At 51.2% G+C, this 25482-nt stretch overlaps 1 protein-coding gene and 1 non-coding gene across 2 annotated transcripts; both read right to left on the bottom strand.

Moving 5' to 3' along the window:
• Positions 1-2033: 2033 nt before the first annotated feature.
• Positions 2034-11751, bottom strand: EEF2 (eukaryotic translation elongation factor 2). The gene is made up of 15 exons (XM_033854697.2): positions 11606-11751; positions 10376-10590; positions 9285-9466; positions 8982-9193; positions 8303-8481; positions 8103-8208; positions 7477-7590; positions 7089-7227; positions 6774-6969; positions 5877-6135; positions 5324-5431; positions 4165-4518; positions 3745-3927; positions 3530-3662; positions 2034-2758 (listed from the first exon to the last, which is right to left on the bottom strand). The coding sequence occupies exons 1-15, from the start codon at positions 11606-11608 to the stop codon at positions 2565-2567; spliced, it is 2577 nt and encodes an 858-aa protein (XP_033710588.1). The 5' UTR covers positions 11609-11751; the 3' UTR covers positions 2034-2564.
• On the bottom strand, positions 8559-8623 carry LOC117312023 (small nucleolar RNA SNORD37). The gene has a single exon (XR_004526201.1). It is a non-coding gene; the product is annotated as a small nucleolar RNA SNORD37 (small nucleolar RNA).
• Positions 11752-25482: the final 13731 nt, after the last annotated feature.

The raw sequence follows: 25482 nt of genomic DNA, 5'->3' as shown, positions 1-25482 counted from the left end.
TAAGCGCGCGGGCTTCAGTAGTTGTGGCACGCAGGCTCAGTAGTTGTGGCGCAAGAGCTTAGTTGCTCCGCGGCATGTGGGATCTTCCCAGACCAGGGCTCGAACCCGTGTCCTCTGCATTGGCAGGCGGATTCTTTTTTGTTTTGTTTTGTTTTGTCTTTTTGCGGTACGCACGCCTCTCACTGTCGTGGCCTCTCCCGTTGCGGGGCACAGGCTCCGGACGCGCAGGCTCAGCGGCCATGGCTCACAGGCCCAGCCGCTCCGCGGCATGTGGGATCCTCCCAGACCGGGGCACGAACCCGTGTCCCCTGCATCAGCAGGCAGACTCTCAACCACTGCACCACCAGGGAAGCCCTGGCAGGTGGATTTTTAACCACTGAGCCAACCAGGAAAGCCCCTTGAGGATTGTTTTGTGACTCCTTTTAAGCTCAAGATACATGGTAACAGCTAGCATTGATTGAGCCTTACTGCGTACCAATCAACAACCCGAGGAGGTAAAATACATTAATATTTTACCCATTCTATAGTTAGGGAAACAAGACCCCAGAGAGGTTAGGTAACCCTCCCGGAGTCACACAGCTGGCAAAGGCGTAACTGAGATTCATTCCCAGAGAGGCCCGAACCTAAAGCCCACGCTGAACTAGCTCAGATACCATCTGACACGGACCTGTGTCTTTTGGTCCTTGCTGGCCACCCTAACCTCGTGCAACCCCCCCCCCCCCCGCCCTTTTTCACTCCAACACCATTTGCCTTCTCGCCTCAAGCATCTCATTGAGATGGCACCAGCTCTTTCTTCCTCCTACCTGGGAACCGCCTTCCTCCACTCTTAACTCCTAAGCACACTTCAGTGCACAGCTAAAGCAGCACTTTCTCCCATATCCAGTTTCCCCTATTACATCTTGTATTTGTCACCATTAATGAACCAAGAGTGATACGTTATTAACCAGTCTGTACTTTATTCAGAGTTCCTTGTTTTTCCCTAATGTCCTTCTCCTGTTCGAGGATCCCGCGTCACCTTTAGTTATGTCTCCTTAGGTTCCTCTGAGCTTTGAGCTTCTCACACTTCCCAGTTTTTGATGACTTAGACAGTTTTGAGGATTGGTCTACTCCCTCAATTGGGATTTGTCTTTCTTGTGGTTAAAGAGGGGTGACGGGTTTTAGGAAGACCATACAGTGCCATTTTCATCACTCCTTATCAAGGGTCCATAGTATCATCCTGACTTATCACTGATGTTGACCTTGGTCATCTGGCTCTAGGCAACGTTCATCAGGTTTCTACAGCTCTTTTCCTCCCCTTTCCATACCTTAACAAGACACATATTAGTGGAGGTATAGGTCTGGGCAGCCTGGGAGCACAATGGCCACCCTCCTGGCCTGGAACCCCACACCAGCACCTCATTGTCCCCATCCGCCTTCCTAAGGACAGGCATGTAGAGTGATAACCCACGCATAACGTTACAAATCTTTAGGGTAAAGTTTGAATAGACAAATCCAGAGAATCCTACAAAGGAATCCTTGCTGTTTGTTCAAAGAGCGGCTCCTAGCATGAAAGTTAGACTGAGGCTCCTCCCACAACCCAGGCACAAGTCAGCCCCCAGGGTGCTAGTCAGCACTGCAGTAACCACAGGGAAGTTTTGATGGGACAAAGCTGAGCACATGGGCAATTTTCCCAGCCTGCACTGACTGCTAAGACAGCACCAGCGTCATGAGACTATGGAAATATGTTTACAGCTAAAAGTAACGGTCCTGGGCTTGCACTACCCCCATTTCAAATGCTCAGTAGACACATGAGGCCAGTGGCTGCCCCTGCAAACAGCACAGATGTAGGACAGTTCCACCAGCTGGCCCCACGTGACAGGTGGACAACTGGACTCGCCTGGATCACGTGAAGTCTCACGGACCTCTGCCTCAGCCCTGGACATTTGGAGGTGATACTGAACACTGTGTATTGGAGCGTAAACAATGGCCTTGCTCACCGGCACAGGGAGTTCATTCTAGCCTGAGCGGATGGAGAAAGACCATGGACACGCAAGCACGATCACCACCATATCAAATTTATTATTCCAATGGCACTAATACAGCTGGAGGTGCTCATGGTGACACTGCACAGGATTTCCTGCCTTCTAGCTTCTGTCCAAAGAGAACATCTACCCGCCTGTTCCTTCCCCCTTTCCGGAGGAAAATCCACTGCAGGCCATTTACCCAAATAAACCTCTTAATGCGTTTATTTTTAACTTTTTTTGGACATGTGAATTTCCCTCTTAACAAAAAAGCTTTGGGTGTCCCATCTCCTCCCCCATCCCTACCGGCCAGATAAGTCCCTGCCGTGAGGGCACTTCTGTTGCGTCTGAAATCTAGAAATAAATATCGAAAGAAACGGCATCAAGTGTTCATGTTGAGCGATGGCACGGAGTGGGCCCCAGAAACTTGTCAGGCAGAGCGTTACTGGGTCTGGACAGCCTCAAGGTGTCGTGGAGAATGTGGGGCTGTTGCTGTGGTCACCTGTCCCTGGGTGCAGGGGCTGCGCCTGAGTCCCACCAGGCAGCGGGCTGCGGGGAGGCTGCCTACAACTTGTCCAGGAAGTTGTCCAGGGCCGGGATGCCTTCCTTCAGGCCTTTGCGCTTGCGCGTCTCTGCCACCACCTGGCTGGGGCGGCTGGTGCTGTCGAAGGGGTCACCGGGCAGGATCTGCCAGTGGTCGAACACACACTGGGGAAAGGCCTGGCCGCCCGTGTTGGACCTCAGGTCAGCGGTGAAGCCTGTAGGAGGCACAGAAACGGCGCTCACCGGGCAGCCCAGGCAGCCTCACGGCTCCCTGGCAGAGGCCAGGAGGGGAAGGTGGGAACACAGGCCCACACCACACCAGAAGATCACTGAGTCTGGACTACCTGGCTCATGTCAGATGTCAGGCCCATTATCCTATCCCTCACCCAAAGGCTCCCTCAAAGGCTACTGATTAATAAGTGGGGCAAGGCTGGCCCTTCCTGGGCCTCTGGTCTCCACCTGCTCCTTCTCAGGATGAACCAGGGGCTCCAGCACAGCTTCTCTGCAGGCTTTGCTCTTAGATTTACAGGCCCAAGGACCTTCCCCCTAATTCAACAGTCCAGAGGCCCAAATGAGAAACAGGCACCTCCTCCTCCACAACTGCGATGCAGAAAGCAACAGCTCCCATCAGACCCACCCTGTGCCATGCACAACAAGAAAGAACTGGGCCCCTGGGACTTCCCTTGGTGGCGCAGTGGTTAAGACTCTGCGCTCCCAATGCAGCGGGCCCAGGTTCAATCCCTGGTCAGGGAACTAGAGAGCCCACATGAATGCCACAACTACGAGTTCGCATGCCACAACTAAGGAGCCCGTGAGCTACAACTAAGGAGCAAGCCTACCGCAACTAAGATCCAGCACGACCAAATAAATAATAAAAAAAAAAAGAAAAGAAATGCGTCCCGTCCTAGACCAGATGGGCTGAATGTCTGCTGGGCTCCACCCCAAAGGCAGCAGGCATCTGAGGACCACACCAGACTGGCACTTACCAAAGGACTCATTGACAGGCAGGTAGGCCTTCACAACAAACATGGGGGTGCCGGCCACCTGGGTCTCCTCAAAGACGTGGCCCCGCTTCCTGTTCAGCACACCGTAGATACCACCAACCACTTGTTCTGGACACTGTCAGGCAAAGAAGGGCTATTAGCAGCTGTTGGGCAGGGTGGGACCGGGAGCAGCAGCTGGGGGGGCCAGGCCTCCCCACCTGGATCTCCACAAGGTAGATGGGCTCCATGAGCCGGGGCTGGGCAGTCAGCACGCTGGCGTACAGGCAGCGCCGGGCCGTGGGGATGATCTGGCCGCCACCGCGGTGAATGGCGTCCGCGTGCAGTGTCACATCGTGGACGTCGAAGCGCACGCCCCGCATGTTCTCCTCACACAGCGCCCCCTATGGAGGAAGGGGAACACCATCAAGAAACCGCCTCTATTGCAGCTCCTGAGAACAGGTCAGCCAGAACTGTCTGTGCCAGCTCCTCTAGGTCTCACCGACAGAGACCATCTCAGCCTCCCTAGGGTCCCCTTCCCAGGAGGCAGGACCACAGCCCCACCCTGCCAACAGGGAAACAAGGACAGGAGGACGACCCAGTGACAAACCCACCAGAGCTGTGCCTGAGCAGCCCCTCACCTCCTTGGTGGCCCACTGGAAGCCGGCCACCACACTGTCCTTGATCTCGTTGAGGTACTGCACGCCCTTGGTGATGTCAGTGAGGATGTTGGGGCCGGTGCCATCAGGGCCAAAGCACCAGATCTTGCGGGCCTCGGCCACGTCCCACTCGTACTTCTCAGCTAGGTAGCGGGCCCGCTGCTTGAGCTCCTGGCGGGAAGACACCTCGCCCTTGTCGATGTCCTCGGCCAGGCCGTCGGGGAAGGGCCGTGCCTTCATGTACAGCCTGTTGTGCTTATTGGGGGACTTGGACAGGCAGAGCACGTTAGACTCCTCACTGACGGTCTCTCGGTACGAGACAACTGGGTCGGATTTCTGCAAAAGGAGCATGCAGGTCAGGTCAGGTCTGCCACAGGAACCAGACACCTGAGAGGCATCTTAACAGACGGTCTTCCTAATAACGAGGCCCACTTAACAGTGGCAGTGGCACAGAAAACAGAGCGAGTTTGATCTGGCGGCACAGAGCCATGCACGTCTTCTGTGTAAACATGAGGTGTGCAGGTACTCCCTTGTAGAAGGAAGCCCGCTGCCAAGAGGGCTGGTGAAACAGTGAAACTCCACATATGCGGTATTAACTGGGGAAAAAAATCTCAAAAGATACAAGTGCTAGGCCTAACCCCACACCCCAGCATATTAGTTTTCTAATATAGAGAATAATGGGGAAAAGCTGTCACCGTACCTGAAAAAAGAAAATTTCATTCCTATTAAGTAGAGAAACAAAAAGAAGCTTAACAAAGAGAACCACACGTAAAGAAACCCAAATCCACGTCTGAGAACAGACACAGATCTGCGCTCAGTTCTGTGGGGGAAAAAAAGGAGAATGGAAACCAGAACGCACCAGCTGGGCGTGGGGCCGGCTACATAAGCCTCAGTGTCTGCACTTCCCAAGAGCTTTTTAAAAAATTTGTAAGAAGCAGACCGCTCACACTCCAGCCTTGCCAACGCATCTAAGCTGGTGTCACGACAGCACATATCAGCTGGCAGTAACGGATGGAAGGACAGAGAATTGAGTGGCCCAGTCAATGGGCCCCTCAGAGCCCAGCCTGGACCCAGGGCCCTGCCTTGCCCTCCGTCCTGAGGACAGCGGGCCTCCAGCCACCAGAGCAGCGCCAGGCCTCACCTTGATAGGAATGCAGGCGTGGTCCTCCTCCAGGTCCTTGAGGCAGATCTCCAGATGCAGCTCCCCAGCACCCGCAATAATGTGCTCCCCGGACTCCTCAATGATGCACTGAAAAGGGCCACGTGTCAGCCTGAGCACAGACCCCGGGACAAATGCGGGAAACCCAAGGGATTCTAGGGACAGGTAGAAAGCGGGCTCCAAGCTTTCCTCCAGATGGAAAAGGCAGACTCCCAAAATGGGGTTTTGGGGGGAAGACAGCAGGATCCTCTTTACTCGTTTTCAACATTAACCTTCTGTAAGGACCCCCCGTGCACAACCAGCCTGTAAAGACCCAAGCAGCCTACGAAAGAAATCGGGTTCCTGGGTGGAAAACCACCATTTAAATTAAGGGCAGCACCTCTACCAGGGCAGGTGTACCCAGCACAGCTGGTTTTCTCAACACGGAATCTCTACTTGTGTGAGAAGCCAGCGGAATCTTTCGGCTCAGCCACACGGCATAAGCCAACAAACCACCACTGCCGCAGGTGTCCGCCTCCAGCCGGGGCCCACCCACCTGCACCATGGGGTCCGACTTGGCCAGCCGCTTCAGGCCTTCCACCAGCTTGGGCAGGTCGGCCGGGTTCTTGGCCTCCACAGCCACCCTGACGACAGGGCTCACGCTGAACTTCATCACCCGCATGTTGTGGGCATGCTCGAAGGTGGTGATGGTGCCTGTCTTCACCAGGAACTGGTCCACGCCCACGAGGCCCACGATGTTGCCACAAGGCACGTCCTCGATGGGCTCGACGTAGCGGCCCATCATCAGGATTGTCCTGGGGGAGACACAAAAGGCCACAATGCATCGGCACTGGGGTGGCAGATCCCCAAATGACCAAAGACAAGCCTCCTTTGTCTTGGAGCCTGCGGCTGTCTTCCTGTCTGAAGGGGCAGTGCCACCCCACCCTGGGCCAAGCTCTGAACTTATCTTGCGACCCAGGTCTCAATGACAGTTTTGGCTCCTGCACACCAGGACAGAGCCACCTGCTCACTAACACGTGCACTGTGCAGGACTCTGCACCCTGACCCAGGCCAGACATGCGTGCCACAGGGAAACCGGCGGCACTCGCAGGTCGCAATACAGTCAGGGCCCCGAGGAACGAGCAGGAATGGAGGCTCTTCCCACTACCCACACCTGGACTGGGTGGCCACCCGCCACATGACATCTCTAGGGTCAGAGCCTATTCTCTGGGTATTTTAAAATGTATGCTGCCACCATAATTTCAGCCTAACTGCTTCCCAACTCCGGGCTGTGTCTCACTGTGAATCCCTAGTGGGGAGAAGGAGACACTATTTCCTGGTGGGCCTCCCCTGGCCAAGTCTACATTCAGATAACCCTCACCCTTCCCCCTTCACTGGCTTGAGGGACGAAAGGGAGGCTGCTGGGCACCCTCTGCCTCACGGAGCACCTCACCTCTGGATTGGCTTCAGGTATAGGTCTTCCTTCTTCCCAGGCGTGTAGTTGGGCCCCATGATCCTGACCTTCAGGCCGGTGGACACCAGCCCTGAGAAGACCCGGCCGAAGGCATAGAACCGACCTTTGTCAGAGGTTGGCACCATTTTGGAAATGTACATCATAAGAGGGCCTTTGGGGTCACAGCTTTTAATGCCTGAGGAGAGAGAAAGGAACCCCCCACAGGGGAAACTGATTCCCTGGCAGCTCAGCTTTCCAGAATTCTGCAGCTCTGCCCGGCGTTCTAACCCCAGGATGCAGGCACACCCCACGTACCCATGGCGGCCTCGTCGTCTGGGGGCCCCTCGTACAGGAGCTCACAGCGGTACTTCTGGGCCGTCACAGGGGAGGGCAGGTGGATGGTAATCATCTGCAGCAGGGCATCCCCGGCAGGTAGCCAGCGGCGCATCACTGCCTAAAAGTAGGGGATGTGAAAGAGGGACCAAAAAAATGACTTGAGAAAGAATCTAGAAGAACAGTGTGAAACAGCTGATGTCTCCTACCCATCCCTGCTGGTGACAGAGCTCCTGCTGGTGATACTTCTAATATAAGCCTGGGCCCAGCATGGAGCCCTGACTGAGACCCTTACAGCCAGCTGTCTGATTACCTGAGAAAATGGCACTCAAGCTGGGCTGGGGACTCACAGGATGGTCGCTCCACTCACCTTCAGAAGTGGTTTGCCTTCTTTGTCTTTATCTTCACTGTCCAACTTGATATCCAGTTTTTCAATTAGTTTTGCCGTCTCCTCTTTCTTGAAATTCATGATTGCATCAAACACCTGACACCCAAGAGACATGGCAAAGTGGGTTTGGGAACATACTGGAAGCCTGAAGCTACCTGCTTCCTGCCCTGGAGCTTTAAAGGCCATCTTCACTTACCGCCAAAGGCCTGACCCAATTAAGCAAATCACGGGGACACTTCTCGACAGATTGTTAAAAGAAAAAAAAACCCTTCCTATTTTCAGATATTGAGCATACACTCACTAAACTCACAGGCTTGCAAACCCTAGACCCTCCTACCTCATCTCACCTGCTGCCCAGTCAGGGAGGCTGATGGTCCCCCTGATGATGAAGCCCAGGGGGCAGGGAGACTTCCCTGTCAGGGTGGAACCCTGAGGGCGTTCTGACCTCATGCTGCCTCATCCTTGTCCCAGGAGCTGCCTCTGCAGCCTGGCCCTGCCTTGCCCCACGGCATCTTGCTACTGGCTGCAGCAGGTTGGGTACCAGATTCTCAGGGAACCCAAGGACAGCCCTAGGGACACCTACCTATATCAAGCACACGCCAGCTCACCTTAAAGATGGGGTCCAGGATGAGCTGGCAGAATGTCCGCGGCAGCTTCTTGCCATCTGGGCTGTTGGCTGACTTGCTGAATTTGCCGTTGGCTGGATCAAAGTACCTGTCAGACAAGACTCAACCCAAGTTAGGGGAATCTGGGGGGATGCAGGTGTGAAGGACCCCACGGACACTTGGGCTGTGTCTCCAGCACTCACCGGTCTCCCCATAGCTTCTTCATCATGTCCTCCACCTTCTTGGCCCGCTCGGCAGGCCCCAGCTGACCCTCACCCTTGGCAGCAAACTTGGCCACGTACATCTCTGCAAACTGCTTCAGAGTGAAGGCCCAGCCGTGGAGACCAGACCCGAAGCCAACAGTACCGAGGACAGGGTCAATCTGAGAGAGCAGGAGAAAGCTGTGAGTTGGGACAGTTGGACACAAACCACATCAATGAAGCCCCCAAGCACCCCGGCCCTCAGACACTGGATTTCTTCAACAGTCGTCAGGTCAAAGTGAAGAAATTTTAGTCATCATGTACAGGGTGCCCAGCTCTGCCCCCATCACGACAGGGTGTGCGATGATGCCACAGGCACTGCCCCATGCCCCTCTGTTAGCAGGCTGAGCTGCTACCCCACAGCCTCCACCGAAGTCCAGCCTTCTTGCCATTCCAAGGTTCCTGGCAACCTCACCTTCCAACCTCCCAAGAATCCCCAGGAGGCCATGGCTTCACAACAGTGGTTTCCCAAGGGCAGCCCTGAAGGAGAAAACCACAACCCTTCCAATCTGCATGAGGAATGCTGCCCACCCGGTGGGAGAAGCGGGAGGGGGTACTAGGAACACAGCAGGAGACGGCGATCCGCCAAGGGACCCCGACTTCAGCAGTCAGGCAATCTTACCATGATGTTGCCCATGGGGCCGCTCTCGCCCTCCCCATAGGTGGAAATGATGACGTTGACATTCTCCACGATGCGCTGGAAGGTCTGGTAGAGCTCCTCGGGCTCCAGCTGCAGCTCAAGCAGGGCCCGGTCCATCTTGTTCATCATCAGCACAGGCTTGATGCGCTCGGCAATGGCCTGGCGCAGCACCGTCTCTGTCTGCACGCACACGCCTGTGGACCAGCAGGGGATGAGGCGTCTCCGTCGGCCAAAGAGGGGACAGCCCCAGGTTCCCCGCCATCCGTGGGGAAGCCTGCTGCTTACCCGACACGCAGTCCACCACCACCAAGGCACCATCGGTGACACGGAGGGCGGCTGTCACCTCTGAGGAGAAGTCCACGTGCCCAGGGGAGTCAATGAGGTTGATGAGGAAGCCAGAGCCATCCTTGCTCTGCTTGATGAAGTTCAAGTCATTCTCTGAGAGCTCGTAGAAGAGGGAAATGGCCCTGAGAGATTGCGACAGGTTACCAGGATGGAGGCACACCTCAGCCTGGCTCCTAACCTGTTCCCACTAGCCCTGTGGTCCATCAGGTTCCTGCCCACGGGAGTCAGGGTGGATGCTCTTGATCCTGAAGTGAGGCTGTAATCCACTAAAAAGCCAGACAGATGCTGCAACCTGTCTCCTCCCCCTGCATTACTCATCCCTAGAGATGAACGGCAGACTTCCCACACAAGAGCTATCCTATCCAGGGACATTTACCTCTGCAGCACCCTCTGCCGGGAACCACCACCTCCCTGGTACAGGTGCAATGGTACCAGAGTCCACCTGGTTCCTCTCAGGCTCAACACACCTGATTTCAAAGAGCTGCTACACAATCAGGCAAGATCCAGAAACCCCAAAGACTACCTTTCACCCTTCCCTCCCCAGCTGAAAGGAGTCTCAGAGCCAATGACCAAGGAGATGTTACCAGATGAAAACAACTGTTGTTACAGCCTCTTTTTTTTCTTTTTTTTGCGGGGGAGGGGGGTTTTCTCACCCTCTTAACATCTGGGGCCAGAAAACTCACAGGGAGCCACCATAGGTAAGGCAAGACCTTTACCAGCATCCTTGGATGCCAGCAGCACCCACCCAGACTTCTCCAGACAATGCCAAGAGCCCCTCGGCCCCCCTCCTCTCCAAATCCCCTTAATACCACCCATCACTGTGCCTCTCCCACAGGAGACAAAGGTTCCCATCTCACTAGCTGAAGCCCCATTGTCTCTCACAGTCCAAAAACCCAGCCCCAATGTGCTCATCTCCCCAGAAACCTGTCAGGAAAGGGTTGGCTACTGGCTGTCCCCCCTACCCACCGCCCAAGGACTCAGAGTAAGCACCTCCCCCCTCCCTGTCCAGAGGGTGCCAAGGCTTTGCTCACGTCGACTTGATGGTGATGCAACGCTCCTGCTCGTCCTTCCGGGTGTCAGTGAAGCGGGTCTCCCCAGCCCGGGCGGAGGCTATGATACCCGCCTTGCACACCAGGGAATCCGTCAGAGTGGACTTGCCATGGTCCACGTGGGCGATGACGGACATGTTTCGGATGTTGGCCTTCTTGTCCATGATGGCCCGGATCTGGTCTACTGTGAAGTTCACCTGGGCGGGGGGGAGCGGGGGGACGACTCAGGATGGCCCGGCACTCCAGGAATGAGGCTTGGCACTGAGACCTTGATCAATAGAGACTGCTAGGCCATGGCCAGAGGGAGCTGGTCCTGGCGCTGCCTCAACTCCCACCCAGATCCCCCTTTCTCTGTTGACACCCCTTTAAAAGTGCAATTCACCCCGTCCCTGAAAAGCCAGACGCTGGTTGTCACAACCCAGAATGAGTACTGGGGAGTAAGTCTCAAAGAATGACAGCAGATTTCCTTTATAGTATATTGACGTATCTAGGGTCCAGCTGAAGTTCCCCCCACTGTGTTGCCACTGGTTATACCCCCAGCCTTCCCCCAACCAAAGGGCCTCTTTAAAATCCAAGGTCACCTCTCGCTGTGCAGGGTGGGGGTCAATCAGGTAGAGCCACGCACCCTGCCCCTGATTCTTAAATATGCCACCCCCGGTCGGGTGGGAGGCTTGCGCAGCCCTAACAGGCACGAGCCTCCACCTCGTAGTTCTGGAATCAGGTGTTCACAACTGGGAGGTACAGGGAGGACCAAGGTTACACAACGTCAGAAGACGAGACGCTTCTAAAGGTCTTACTCTTCTCTCCTTTTGCCATTTCCTTGCCTCCCCCGGCTCCCGACAGAAAATCGGACTCAAACTCCCAGCCCACGGGTTACATAAGGCGGCTCCCCTCTCCCCGCTCGCACCGCGGCGCCCGCCATTACAGCGTCTGCCACATCATCATACCCCCCCGCCCCGCCTCCGCCCCAGCTCCAGCCGGGCCCGGGGTCCTGGAGGCGGCGGCGCCCCCGGAAGCGGAGCTCGGCTAGCAGTGCATCGCGCAGACATGGCGGCAGCCGCTTCCCCAGCCCCGAGCCCGCCGGCCCCGCCGCCGCCGCCGCCGCCATGTCTCCTCTCAGTCAGGGAGGCCACAGTTCTCCAGGCCTGGTAGGGCCGGCCCTACGGAGGCCCCGCCGCCGATTCAGGCCGCCCGTTGAACAGCGCTGCTCACCATGGTGGCGGATGGCGGTGGATTCTCCCAGGCAGATCCGAGTGTAACTAGCCGCGCCGAGGATGGCGGCGACGACGGCGGAAGAGAACGCTGACGTCAACACCCGAGCTTTTATAGGCCGACGCCGGTTGGGCGGGTCATCTGACCCCGCTTCTGGGGCGGGGCGAAGCGACGCCCCGCGCAGGCGCATGGACGGCCTCCCACAGGGTAACCCTTGTGCGTCGGCGCCGCTGCTCTAATATAGAGGGTCTGCGTTCCACACTTGGATTTTCCCTGGGGCGTGGTCCGCCCGGTGCAGGGTGCACGCCTCCCGGATGCAATGCTTAGGTGCAAAAAGCGAAGAGCCGTTTTAGCTGAGAATATTAACCATATCATAGCAACTACATCAGTCTGCAAACTGCCAAGCACTCCTATTAAAAGCAGATTACAATATTAATAGGGTCTGTAGATTGCACCAAGGTTAATTTCCTCGGTTTGATGTTAGGTAAGATGACAGTACAGGGGTAAGAGTACTAAGGACCTCTCAGTACCATTTTTGCAACTACCTGTCTATTTACAAGAAAAAAAAAGCTTTTTTAAAGGCAGGTATTAATCACTCATTTATTCCACAAAGACAGATCGAGCGTCTACTATACCAGGCACTGCTATAGGTGTTGTGGATATAGCAGTGAACAAAACACCTTATTAGCTCCACCACTTTAAGTGTTCTTACAGTAGATACTCGTATTTTTCTATTCTTCAGTTTCCTTATCTGCACAATGGGGTCATCAGTACGACCTCACAGGGGGAGAGTAAAATTCACTAAGTATATGTACAGGGATTAGCGCCGTGCCTGACACAGTTCTCAATACACGTCAGCTATTTTTAATTAGCTATCATTACTATTAATAAAACACATTTCAGGTACTGGTTTGCCCTGTCGCAAGCACGGGGCTAAGCGCTTTTCTACATGCGCAATCTCATTTTCTACTTCATTTTCTCTCCAGGGGGAGGCGCAGGAAGACTATTTTGCATTTGTGTCCTAATATGACCCTAAGAAACAGCTGTATTTCAGATCTCTGGCTCAAGAGAACGAATTGGCATTCAATTCAGTATTTTTATTCTTGGTAAAGAGCCCAGCTCAATGCCTGGTACACAGTAGGCGCTCATAAGTATTTCTTGCACCAATTAATGATATTCTCATTAGCGTAAATAAACCCCTTTCAGTAAATCTTCCCCTAAATTCACTCTGTCAAAAAGAGGGGGACTGCAGTGCTTTCCCTGCGCTAGGAGAAGAGGAGATGTGCGTCTGTAAAAAGCCATGCAAGTTCGGATCTGGACTCTAAGCCTATGCACTCCTCTCTCCGCAAAGGCTTTGCGCGTTTTGCTTTGTAAAGCGCTATCACAGCCCTGATTTCGTTTAATCGAAGACTGCCGTCACTATCCCGCGTTTAACCCAGGGAGAAACTGAGGCAGGAAGGAGCTGCTCCAGAAATATCTACCGAACGACCGAGGATCGGAGCCGCAGAGTGGCAGGCAGCAGACGTCAATGCCCGAGCTCAATCCCGTATCTTTAACACCTGCGCCTGTGTTCCTGACACGTTATGTTAATTTTACATGGCAAGCGCATGCGCCGTTGGGGGGACGCGATTTCAGCAGATGGGTATCCAGTTTCCCATTCTTAATAAATGATTTATCTTAATTTTTTTTTTTTTTGCGGTACGCGGGCCTCTCACTGTTGTGGCCTCTCCCGTTGCGGAGCACAGGCTCCGGACGCGCAGGCTCAGCGGCCATGGCTCACGGGCCCAGCCGCTCCGCGGCATGTGGGATCTTCCCGGACCGGGGCACGAACTCGCGTCCCCTGCATCGGCAGACGGACTCTCAACCACTGCGCCACCAGGGAAGCCCCTATCTTAATTTTTTAAAAATGTTTAAGTGCACTCAGCACTAACTGTGTGCTGGGCTCCGTCTTAGGCACTTCACAGCACTTCCTTGCAAATTGGAACATTTCAGAGATTAAAAGCAAAAGTTTTCTCGTTAAGAGGGTTGAATTTGCTCCCAAGTGAATAGATTGCTTATTGAGAAATTTTAACTTAATGTAAATTAAAGAGGCCGGGGAGAGTTTAAGGGGAATGGGGAAATTTAAGACATTCCCTCCCCTCTGTAACCCTCCATGCAGAGGTGTTCCACCCCCAGCTGCAGAGATGGGGCCAGATGTTGGCAGGGGACAACTCCCCACCGCCATCCCCAGACCCAGAAGCCTGGGGAGGAGCAGGGCTTCAGCACAGCAAAAGCAGACAGCCAGGCTCAGGGTCTGCAGTAATAAATACAGCTGAGGGTAAAGGGCGGGGAAGAAGCACGAAGAAAAGCAACCGCTGCAGGAAAGCTCTGCTGCGCGTGCGCTCGCTGCGGCGCGGGGCGGACACGGAGGTACCGGCAGCGGCTCCTGCTGACCAGAGGCCGCCACTGCACGCCCCTTGCATCTGCCTTTTGATGCTGTTGAGCGTGTATTGGATACCCATCACTACCCTTTAAATCAATTAATTCACGGGACTTCCCCGGTGGCCCAGTGGGTTGGACTCCGTGCTCCCAATGCAGGGGAGCCGGGTTCGACCCCTGGTCACGCAGCTGGATCCCGCATGCACGCCACAACTAAGAGTCCACATGCTGCAACTAAAGATCCTGCATGCTGCAATGACGATCCCATGGGCCGCAACTAAGACCCAGTGCAGCCTAAATATCAAAATATAATAATAATAAACCAATTAATTCACGTAATCCTCCCCACACCCTGGGCTTTGTGTGGGCTCATTTATGCAGGAGCAAATTGAGGCTCAGAGAAGTTAAGTGATTTCCCCAAGGTCACACAGCTAATAAGGGCAGAACCAAGTGACTTAAAAAGGCATGGTTTAGTGGTCCACCCATACGCTGGAATATTACTCAGCCTTAAAAAGGAAGGAAATTCTTCTCTCTTTTTTTGGGCACTTTTATTATTATTTTTTGAATTTTATTGTATTTATTTTTTTATACAACAGGTTCTTATTAGTTATCCATTTTATACATATTAGTGTATACATGTCAACCCCAATCTCCCAATTCATCCCACCCCCACCCCCACCCCCACCACTTTCCCCCGTTGGTGTCCATATGTTCGTTCTCTACATCTGTGTCTCTATTTCTGCCCTGCAAACCAGTTCATCTGTACCATTTTTCTAGGTTCCACATATATGCGTTAATATACGGTATTTGTTTTTCTCTTTCTGACTTAGTTCACTCTGTATGACAGTCTCTAGATCCATCCACGTCTCTACAAATAACCTAATTTCGTTCCAAAAAGGAAGGAAATTCTGACACAGGCTACAACATGGATAAAATGGTATGCTCAGTGAAATAAGCTGGACACAGAAGCACAAATATTGGGGAATTCCCTTGCGGTCCAGTGGTTAGGACTCTGTGCTTTCACCACTGAGGGCCCAGGTTTCATCCTTGGTCAGGGAACTAAGATCCCACAAGCTGCATGGTGTAGCCAAAAAAAAAAAGGACAAATATTGTATAATTCTACCTATATAAGGTCCCTACAGGAGTCAAAAGGGACAGAAAGTAAAGTGGTGGAGGCCAGGGTCAGGGGGAGGGGGAGTCAGTGTTTCATGGGGACAGAGTTTCCGTTTGGAAAAATGGAAAAGTCCTGGAGACAGATGGTGGGGATGGCTGCACAACAATGTGAGTGTACTTAATACACTAAACTGTACACTCAAAAATGATTTAAAAGGTCAATTTTATGTTATGTATATTTTACCACAATTTAAAACAAAAAAATGCATGGTTTAGTCAGGGAGCAACTCTGCTCCACTACTACTTCCTAGATGGATTCCAGATTTGGTTGATCTGAAACCAAAAATCATGAGTTTAGATTCTGCCCTCGCTGCCTGTGTGAACTTGGGCAAGTTACATAATCTCTCTGAGCCTCAGGATCCTTCATGTAAAATGTTGAATAATAACAGAACCTATTCTATTATGGGACTCTTGCGAGACTTAAAGAAGTTAATATAAAGTACCTAGCACAGTGCCCGGCATACATTAAGCCCCGTTGAAGAGTTTGCTCCTGTTATGGGCTAAATTGTGCCCCTCCCTCAAACATATATATTAAAGTCTTAACCCCCCAGTACCTCAGAATGTAACTTTATTTAGAGACAGAGTTTTTAGGTTTGTTTGGGGGGTTTTTTTGGCAGTACGCAGGCCTCTCACTGCTGTGGCCTCTCCCGTTGCAGAGCACAGGATCCGGACGCGCAGGCTCAGCGGCCATGGCTCACAGGCCCCACCACTCCTCAGCATGTGAAATCTTTCCGCACCGGGGCACGAACCCGCGTCCCCTGCATCGGCCGGGCGCACTCTCATCCACTGCGCCACCAGGGAAGCCCTAGAGACAGGGTTTGAAAGAAGCAATTAAGTTAAAGTGAGGTCTTTAGGGTGGGCCCTAATTTAATATGACACCAGTCATATTGGTGAGATTGGGAAAAGACAGGCCCAGAGGGGAGACCACACAGGGACACAGGAAGAAGGCAGCCATCTGCAGGCCAAGGAGAGAGGCCTCAGCAGAAATCAAGCCTGCCGACACCTGGATCTGGGGCTTCTGACCTCCAGAACTGTGAGACAATAAATTTGATGTTTATTTACCCATTCTGTGGCATTTTGTTGTGGCCTCCCCAGCAAATCAAAACAGCCCCCATTGTGAGATAGAAACACCAGATTTTATATACTGCAACCATTCCTTCTAGGAGCATTTATTAGCCCTTACTACCTGCTGCATTGAGGAGAGCGAGGTACTCTCCTCGGGCACAAAATTTAAGGGGGGGGAGCTCCAAAAAACTCAGTCCTGATGGTTTTTGTTTTTTTTTTTTTTTGACTGCACCACGAGGTATGTGGGGTCTTAGTTCCCCAACCAGGATAGAACGTGTGCTCCCGGTAGTGGAAGTGCAGAGTCTTAACCACTGGACTGACAGGGAAGTCCCCGATGATTATATTTTAGCATCACTTTTTAAACTTCAAATAAATGCAAAAAAAGTCCATGATGAGCAAAGCATCCAAATTTTAAAGAAAGATAGGACCAGGGACTTCCCTGGTGGCACAGTGGTTAAGAATCCGCCTGCCAATACAGGGGACACGGGTTCGAGTCCTGGTCTGGGAAGATATCACATGCCATGGAGCAACTAAATCTGTGCGCCTAGAGCCCATGCACCGCAACAAGAGAAGCCACCGCAATGAGAAGCCCACGCACCACGTTCGCGGCAACTAGAGAAAGCCCACGCAGCTACAAGGACCCCAAAAATAATTAATAATTATTAAAATAATTAATTAATTAAAATAATTAATTAATTTTAAAAAAGAAAGATAGGACCAGTATTATTGATTTCTCCTTTTCTCTCAGGGTCCAGGATAACTGCACACAGCTCAGGGTTAGGTAGTCCCACTACATGCTCTAGGGATGTTCTGTAGCATGGAATGTTCTGGAATAGCCTTAGGAAGGGGTGTACTGCTTCTCTGGATGGTTGAACAGCTGAGTTTAGGGAGGTCTGGTGGGGCTGCATGGTGGGAATGGGTGGGCCAGTGTTGGTTCCTAAGATCACTGAACTGTGCAGAGGTCTCACGGAGGAGACGGATTTGCTGGCCCTTTCAGAAGGTTCTCACTGTTCAGATCCAGTTTACAGAGGCTAAAACTGAGACTCTTAGAGGGTAAGTGAAGGTGGATCTGTTCCCCACTCCGCCTCCTGTGAGGGCTCCCAGCAGGTCCACAGGGACTCACCGAGAGCCCTAGGCAAACTGTTTTGCATTTCTTTGCAAATCTGCCCCTGGGACCTCAGGCTGAGGGACTTTCCACCCGCCCCGCCCTTCCCCGCCTGCAAACACACCCATCAGTTTTGCAGTCCAGCTCAACCTTTTTGCTTGGAATTCCTCACATCCCTCCAGTCTCGGCACTCATTCGTCTAGCAAATGTTTTCCTGGGAGCCTGTCAGAGGAAAAAAAGAATCCCTGCCCTCGAGGAGCTGACCCTCTGGTGAAGGAAATAGTCAATCAAATATCTGCACAAATGGAAGCTTTCAAATTGTGCCAGGAAGGAGAAAGAGAAGAGGCAAAGGAGAGAATAGACTAGGGAGGGCTATGATCTAGCCTGGGGGATCCCAGAGGGCTGCCTGGAGGAGGTGATTCCTTAACTGTTACCTGAAAGATGACCAAAGTGGAGATGGCATTCCAGGGAGAGGGAGCAGCAGATACAAAGACCCTGAGGTGGGAGGCACAGTGAAGAAACAGTGTGACTCTGCGTGTAAAAAGAGCAGAAGGGGTACTTCCCTGATGGTCCAGTGGTTAAGAGTCTGTGCTTCCACTACAGGGGGTGCGGGTTAGATCCCTGATCAGGGAACTAAGATCTGGCTTGCCGTGCAGCACCATCAGGAAAAAAAAAAAAAAAAAAAAGCACAGCGGGCAGCTTTAGATGGACCAGTCAAGGCATGACTCTGAGACAAATGTTGGCTCATTTTTTCTAAAAGGGCCAAGTAGAAAACATTTTGGCTTTTCCGGCCACACGGTTTCGATCACAGCTACACAACTCTGCACGTAAGCAGCCAGAGATGACACATACTCAAATGGGCATGGCTGTGCTCCAATAAAACTTTATCTATGGGCTCTAAAATTTGAATTTCATACAATTTTCACATGACATGAACTATGATTCTTCTTTTGATTCCCCTCTGGGACTTCCCTGGTGGTGCAGTGGTTAAGAATCCGCCTGCCAATGCAGGGGACAGGGGTTCGATCCCTGCTCCGGGAAGATCCCACATGCCGCGGAGCAACTAAGCCTGTGCGCCGCAACTACTGAGCCTGCACTCTAGAGCCCGCGTGCCACAACTACTGAGCCCGTGTGCCACAACTACTGAAGCCCGCACGCCTAGAGCCTGTGACCCACAGCAAGAGAAGCCACCGCAATGAGAAGCCCGCGCACCGCAACAGAGTAACCCCTGCTTGCCGCAACTAGAGAAAGCCTGCGCGCAGCAATGAAGACCCAACGCAGCCAAAAAAATAAATAAATAACAAATAAATAATTTTTTTGAAAATGTAAAAACCATTCTTAGCTCACTTGGGCACACAAACAGGCAGTAGAGGGGGATACGGCCCCTGGGCCTTAGTTTCAGACCACCCCACCACCCTGTCCAGCTCTAGGAGAAGGGTGGCCCTATAATTTATCATCTAAATAAGAACACTTTACATTTGCAAAGTTGCGATTGAATTTTTTATATATATATATATACATATGTATATATGTATGTATTCTTTTTCAGATTCTTTTCCACTACAGGTTATTATAAGATATTGCATATAATTCCCTGTGCTCTACAATAGGTCCTTATTGTTCATCTCTTTCGTATATAGTACTGTGTAACTGTTAATCTCAAACTCCTAATTTATCCCTCCCCTCCCCCTTTCCCCTTTGGTAACCATAAATTTGTTTTCTCAGTCTGAAGCTGTGATTGAAGTTTAACCAAAATACAGAAACGGCATAAATCAAACGTATAAAATCTGATGCCTTTCACAAAGTAAACACATGCCAGTAGCCAATATGAAAATCAAGATACAGAACGACCAGCCCTCAGAAACCCCAGAAATCCCCTGTGTCTCTTCCAGTCACTACCCAAAGATACCCAGCATCCTGTCTTCCAACAACACAAACTGGGGAGGGGGGGGCTATTTTTGAATTTCATACACCTTGAATCATGCAGCATGGCCTTTTCTTGTTTTTAACTCTTATTCCTTATTTTTTTGGCTGTGTTGGGTCTTAGTTGCGGCATGCGGGATCTTTCATTGCAGCATGTGGGCTTCTCTCTAGTTGTGGTGTGTGGGCTCAGTAGTTACTGCACACGGGGCTTAGTTGCTCTGCGGCATGTGGGATCTTAGTTCCCTGACCAGGGATTGAACCCGTGTCCCCTGCATTGCAAGATGGATTCTTAACCACTGGACCACCAGGGAAGTCACAGCAGCATGGTCTCTTTTCAATCCAGCTTCTTGCAGTCAACATTCATACGAAGGTTTACCCATGTTGGGGATGACTGAACTTCACCTGTTCTCACTGCTCCATTCTCTTTCTGAGACCCTGGCACAATTTACTTATCCGTTTCACTGTTGGTGCGCATTTGGGTTGTTTCCAGCTTGGGTCTGTTATGACTAATGCGGCTATGGAACATTCTAGCACGTGTCCTGGCAGCATTTCTGTTGGGTACATACATAGGAGTGGGAATGCTGAGTCATACACTGTGCCTGATTCCAGCTTGAGTGGATGTAGGCATTCACCAAACTGCAAATCAGGACGGGTTTGAAAGCAAAAGGGACACTAATTGATTTACACCAGAATGATGGTTGTAAACCAGGCTTATCCCAGGCCCCTGGGATGTGTGGTCCCCCAGGGTATAGGGGAGCATATGAGTGAAGAACCGCAATGAGCAGAACTCTGATACCTCCTGTGCCTGATGTAAGCCTCATTTGTAAAATGGAACGGGTAATCCTCACCCTCCAGCACAGGGTCACACCCAGGAGTGATTTTGCCCTCAGGGTACGCTGGGCCATGTCTGGGGACCTTGGTAATTATCACAGCTTGGGGGGGGGAGCTCCTGGCATCAAGTGGGTGGGGGCCAGGGAGGCTGCTCCATACCACACAGTGCCCAGGACGGCCCCCCAGACAATGATCTGGCCACAATGTCCACAGTGCCAAGGTTGAGAAAAACCCTATATGTGATTATTTACAACATGGTCTAAATTTTTCAAGTGCAGATAGTATTCATTCATCCAACACATACTTAGCACCTTCTGTCTTCCCCGACATTGAGTGAGGTTCTGGGGACACAGAACAAGCATCCCTGTCCTGGGGGGCTTATAGTTTAGTGAGAGATGGCATGGAGGACAGTAAATAAGTATGTGATATGTCAGATGGTGAGAAGTGCCATGGAGAGAAGTGAAATAGCATTAGGGAACGCTGTACTGGGGGCGGATGGTAGCAAACACTTTACATGCATAAGGAGATATCAGAGCAGAGCCCTGAAGAAGATCAGGGAGGGGGCAATTGTGGGTGTCTGGGGGAAGGGCATTCCAGGTGGGAGAAACAGCTTGCGCAAAGGCCCTGGGGCAGCACCATGCTTGGCATATTGAAGGAACAGCTAGGAGTTGACTGAAGCAGAGTGAGTGAAGGGGAGAGAGAGAGGAGAGAGGTGAAGATGGGGGGTAGGCAGGGCCTTGTGGTTCACAGGGAAGATTTGGGCTTTTACCCTGAGGGAAGTAGGATCCCAGAAAGGCTGGAGGGCTGTGGGCAGAGGAGGGGCAGGACCTGACTCAGGTACTTGGGGGCGCCCTCTAGTGGCTTCTGTGGGGAGGACAGACCATGGTGGGGGAGGGGCTGCAGGGGGGAGGCATGGCCTTGGGGATTGTGCTGCTCCAGGAGAAAGATGGTGGGGGCGGGCTTCCCTGGTGGCGCAGTGGTTGAGAATCTGCAGGCCAATGCAGGGGACACGGGTTCGAGCCCTGGTCTGGGAAGACCCCCACATGCAGCAGAGCAACTGGGCCCATGAGCCACAACTACTGAGCCTGCGATGAAGAGTGGCCCCCGCTCGCACAGAAAGGAAGACCAACACAGCCAAAAAAAAAAAAAAAATATATATATATATATACATAAATAAAAAAAGATGGTGGGGGTGGGAGGGAGGGAGACGCAAGAGGGAAGAGATATGGGAACATGTGTATATGTATAACTAATTCACTTTGTTATAAAAAGAAACTAACACACCATTGTAAAGCAATTATACCCCAATAAAGATGTTAAAATAAATAAAATAAAAAAAAGATGGTGGGGGCTGAGGAATGGAAAAATAAAATGTGGTCCATTCACACAGTGGGATATTATTAAGCCATAAAAAGGAGTGAAGCACTGACACACGCTACAATGTGGATGACCCGAGAGAAGCCAGACACAAAGAGCCACGTAGTGTGTGACTCCATTTATATGAAATGTCCAGAACAGGCCAATCCACAGAGACAGAAAGTGGGTTAGTGGTTGTCAGGGCCTAGGGGACAGGGGAGTGACTGCTAATGGGGACGGGGTTTCTTTTTGGGGTGATAGAAATGCTTTACAATTAGAGCACAGTGATATTAAAACTCATTAAATTCTACATTTAAAACAAACCCAGTGGACTTCCCTGGTGGCGCAGTAGTTAAGAATCCGCCTGCCAATGCAGGGGACACGTGTTTGAGCCCTGGTCCAGGAAGATCCCACATGCTGCAGAGCAACTAAGCCTGTGCACCATAACTACTGAGCCTGTGCGCCACAACTACTGAAGCCTATGCGCCCTAGAGCCCGTGCTCGGCAACAAGAGAAACCACCGCAATGAGAAGTCTGCGTACCGCAAAGAAGAGTAGCCCTCACTCGCCACAACTAGAGAAAGCCCGGGCAGCAATGAAGACCCAACGCAACCAAAAAATAAATAAATAAATTTATGAAATAAATAAATAAAATTTGTTTATTAAAATAAATAAAATAAAACAAAACTGTTGACTCTGTCCATTTCACCCCATCCACCCTGGCCCCCACCCTGGTCCAGGACCCCATCATCAGTTGCCTGGGTGACTGCACCAGCCTCCTCCCTGGCCTCCTGCCTCTGTTATGATTCCCCACCAGCCATTTTCCACAGCTGCCAGGGGGATCTTTGTAAATACAAATCATATCTTACCCTGGGTTAATTAATTTTAATTTGGTTAATTTTAATTTTTTTTTTTTTGGCCGTGCTGCATGGCATGCGGGATCTTAGTTCCCCAACCACGGATTTAACCTGTGCCCCCTGCGGTGGAAGCATGGAGCCTTAACCACTGGACCACCAGGGAAGTCCCACTGGTTAATTTTATGTGTCTGCTTGGTTGAGCCATGGTGCCCAGATATTTGGTCAAACATTATTCTGGCTGTTTCTGTGAGGTGTTTTCAGATGAGATTGACATTTTAAATCAGTGGACTATTAAGTAAAGCAGATTCCCCTCCCTAATGTGGGTAGGCCTTATCCAATCAGTTGAAGGCCTGACTAGCACAAAAAGACTGATCTTACTAAGCAGGAATTCTGCCAGGAGACAGCCTTCAGACTTGAGCTGTGACTTCAGCTCTTCCCTGGGTCTGAATATTCAAAGGCAATTTCAATGTACTTGTTTCCCTAGTTGACACTGGCAAGTCACATAACCACTCAAGACCTCAGTTTTCTCATCTATAAATTAGACCTAATAATGGTACCTATTTCATGGGGTTGGTGTGAGGATGAAATAGTAGCACATGTTAAGTGCTTAAAACAAGGCTTGGGACTCCTCTGGCAGTCCAGTGGTTAAGACCCATGCTTCCAATGCAAGGGATCGAACCCTGGTCGGGGAACGCGGCCAAGAAAACACAACAACAACAACAAAAAACACGAGGCTTGACAGCAAGTATTAACTGGTATTGTTACCATCAGCAGATTACAGTGATTTCTGTGGAAAGTGGAATTGGTGGGTCAAAGGTTAATTGACCTCCTTTTTCTGAAAGGCAGTCAACCCAGCCATTTTCCACACTGGCTGTTTTAAATATTCTCAGCTTCTCTTCCTCCTCATATTTTGAAAAATAAAATACTAATCACCTTGTAGAAAGGCCTCAGGTAAAGCAATCAAAAATATCAATTTGGGGGCTTCCCTGGTGGCTCAGTGGTTGAGAGTCTGCCTGCCGATGCAGGGCACATGGGTTCGTGCCCCGGTCAGGGAAGATCCCACATGCCGCAGAGCAGCTAGGCCCGTGAGCCATGGCCACTGAGCCTGCGCGTCCGGAGCCTGTGCTCCACAACAGCAGAGGCCACAACAGTGAGAGGCCCGTGTACAGCCAAAAAAAAAAGGCAGGTTGGAAGGAAAGAGGAAAGGGAGGGAGGAAGGAAGGAAGGGCCAAATCTAGCCTGACAACTGTTTCTGTACAGCCTTTGAGCTAAAAATGTTTCTTTTTCTCTTTTCACTGTTTGAAGCAAAGAATAATATTTCATAATATGTAAAAATTATATAAAACTCAAATTCAATGTTTAGAAATGAAGTTTTACTGGCACACAGCCATGCCCATTGAGTTAAGTCGTTGCTACAGATGCTGTAGCCCACAAAGCTGAAAATATTTATTATCTGGACCTTCACAGAAAATGTTTTCCCATCTCTAATTCAAAACAGTGTCTAGGGCTTCCCTGGTGGCGCAGTGGTTGAGAGTCTGCCTGCCGATGCGGGGGACACAGGTTCGTGCCCCGGTCTGGGAAGATCCCAAATGCCGCGGAGCGGCTAGGCCTGTGAGCTATGGCCGCTGAGCCTGCGCGTCCGGAGCCTGTGCTCTGCAACAGGAGAGGCCACAGCAGTGAGAGGCCCGCGTACCACAAAATAAATAAATAAAAAAAAACAAAAAAAACAGTGTCTAGCATGTAGTAAGTGTTTGGTATTTGGAGAAATTATTACTGAATATCTGATGGAAGAATCTGATGCAGTTTACCACTTGACTCTGCTCTTCGGAGAGGGTCAGGCCTGGATTAAGATTCTGGCTCTGGGGGACTTCCCTGGTGGTCCAGGGGTAAAGAATCTGCCTTACAATGCAGGGGACACGGGTTTGATCCCTGGTTAAGGAACTAAGATCCCACATGCCCCGGGGCAACTAAGCTGGTACGCCTCAACTAGAGCCCAAGTCCTGCAATCTACAGAGCCCACGCACCCTGGAGCCTGCGCACCGCAACTAGAGAAGAGAAAACCCTCACGCCACAACGAAGAGTCTGTGTGCCACAACGAAAGATCCTGCATGCCTCAACAAAAGATCCCCCATGCGGCATCTAAGACCCGATGCAGCCAAAAATAAATAAATTAATTAATTAATTAAATCTTAAAAAAATAAAAAGATTCTGGCTCTGCCTATGTCTGGGCAGGTTGCTTCCCATGTCTGAGGCTGGGTTTCATCATCAAAAAACAGGGGTCAACAAGAATGCTGATCACACGGAAAGAGCTTGATCTGGTAGTTCTGTGAGAGCTCAGCAGCCTTAGCTACTGAATATCATGACTCCCTCATGAGTCCATAACCCTGGCCTCAACGATAAACAACTTACAGTCCGTTTTGTTTCATCCACCTTTCCCCATGCCCTCCTCATTCTTTTTTTCTTTCTTTCTTTTTTTTTTTTTTCCTGGCCAGGCCACACAGCCTGTGGCTTGTGGGATCTTAGTTCCCCGACCCGGACCCTCAGCAGTGAAAGCAGAGTCCTAACTACTGGACTGCCAGGGAATTCCCTCCTCCTTAGTTTAAAGCAAATCCTATATCATTTCTTCTGTACATATGCCCTCATGTATTCTTTATTTTATTTTTTTTTTTTTATTTTTTTTTTGCAGTATGCGGGCCTCTCACTGTTGTGGCCTCTCCCGCTGCGGAGCACAGGCTCCGGACGCGCAGGCTCAGCGGCCATGGCTCACGGGCCCAGCCACTCCGCGGCATGTGGGATCTTCCCGGACTGGGGCACGAACCCGCGTCCCCTGCATCGGCAGGCGGACGCTCAACCACTGCGCCACCAGGGAAGCCCTGCCCTCATGTATTCTTCACAAAGACTCTTTTTATTTTTTTCTCTTGTATTTTATTTATTTATTTAATTTTGTACTGAAGTATAGTTGATTTACAGTGTTGTGTTAATTTCTGTTGTACAGCAAAGTGACTCAGTTACACATATATACATACGTATATTCTTTTTCAGATTCTTTTCCATTACGGTTTATTACAGGATATTGAATATAGTTCCCTGTGTTATACAGCAGGACCTTGTTCTGTATCTATTTTACATATGGTAGTGTGTATCCGTTCA

The sequence above is a fragment of the Tursiops truncatus genome, chromosome 3 (assembly GCF_011762595.2).
Source record: "Tursiops truncatus isolate mTurTru1 chromosome 3, mTurTru1.mat.Y, whole genome shotgun sequence".
Taxonomy (NCBI): Eukaryota; Metazoa; Chordata; class Mammalia; order Artiodactyla; family Delphinidae; genus Tursiops; species Tursiops truncatus.
Note: the sequence above shows the minus strand (reverse complement) of the source record. Positions and strands in the feature narration are given on the sequence as shown.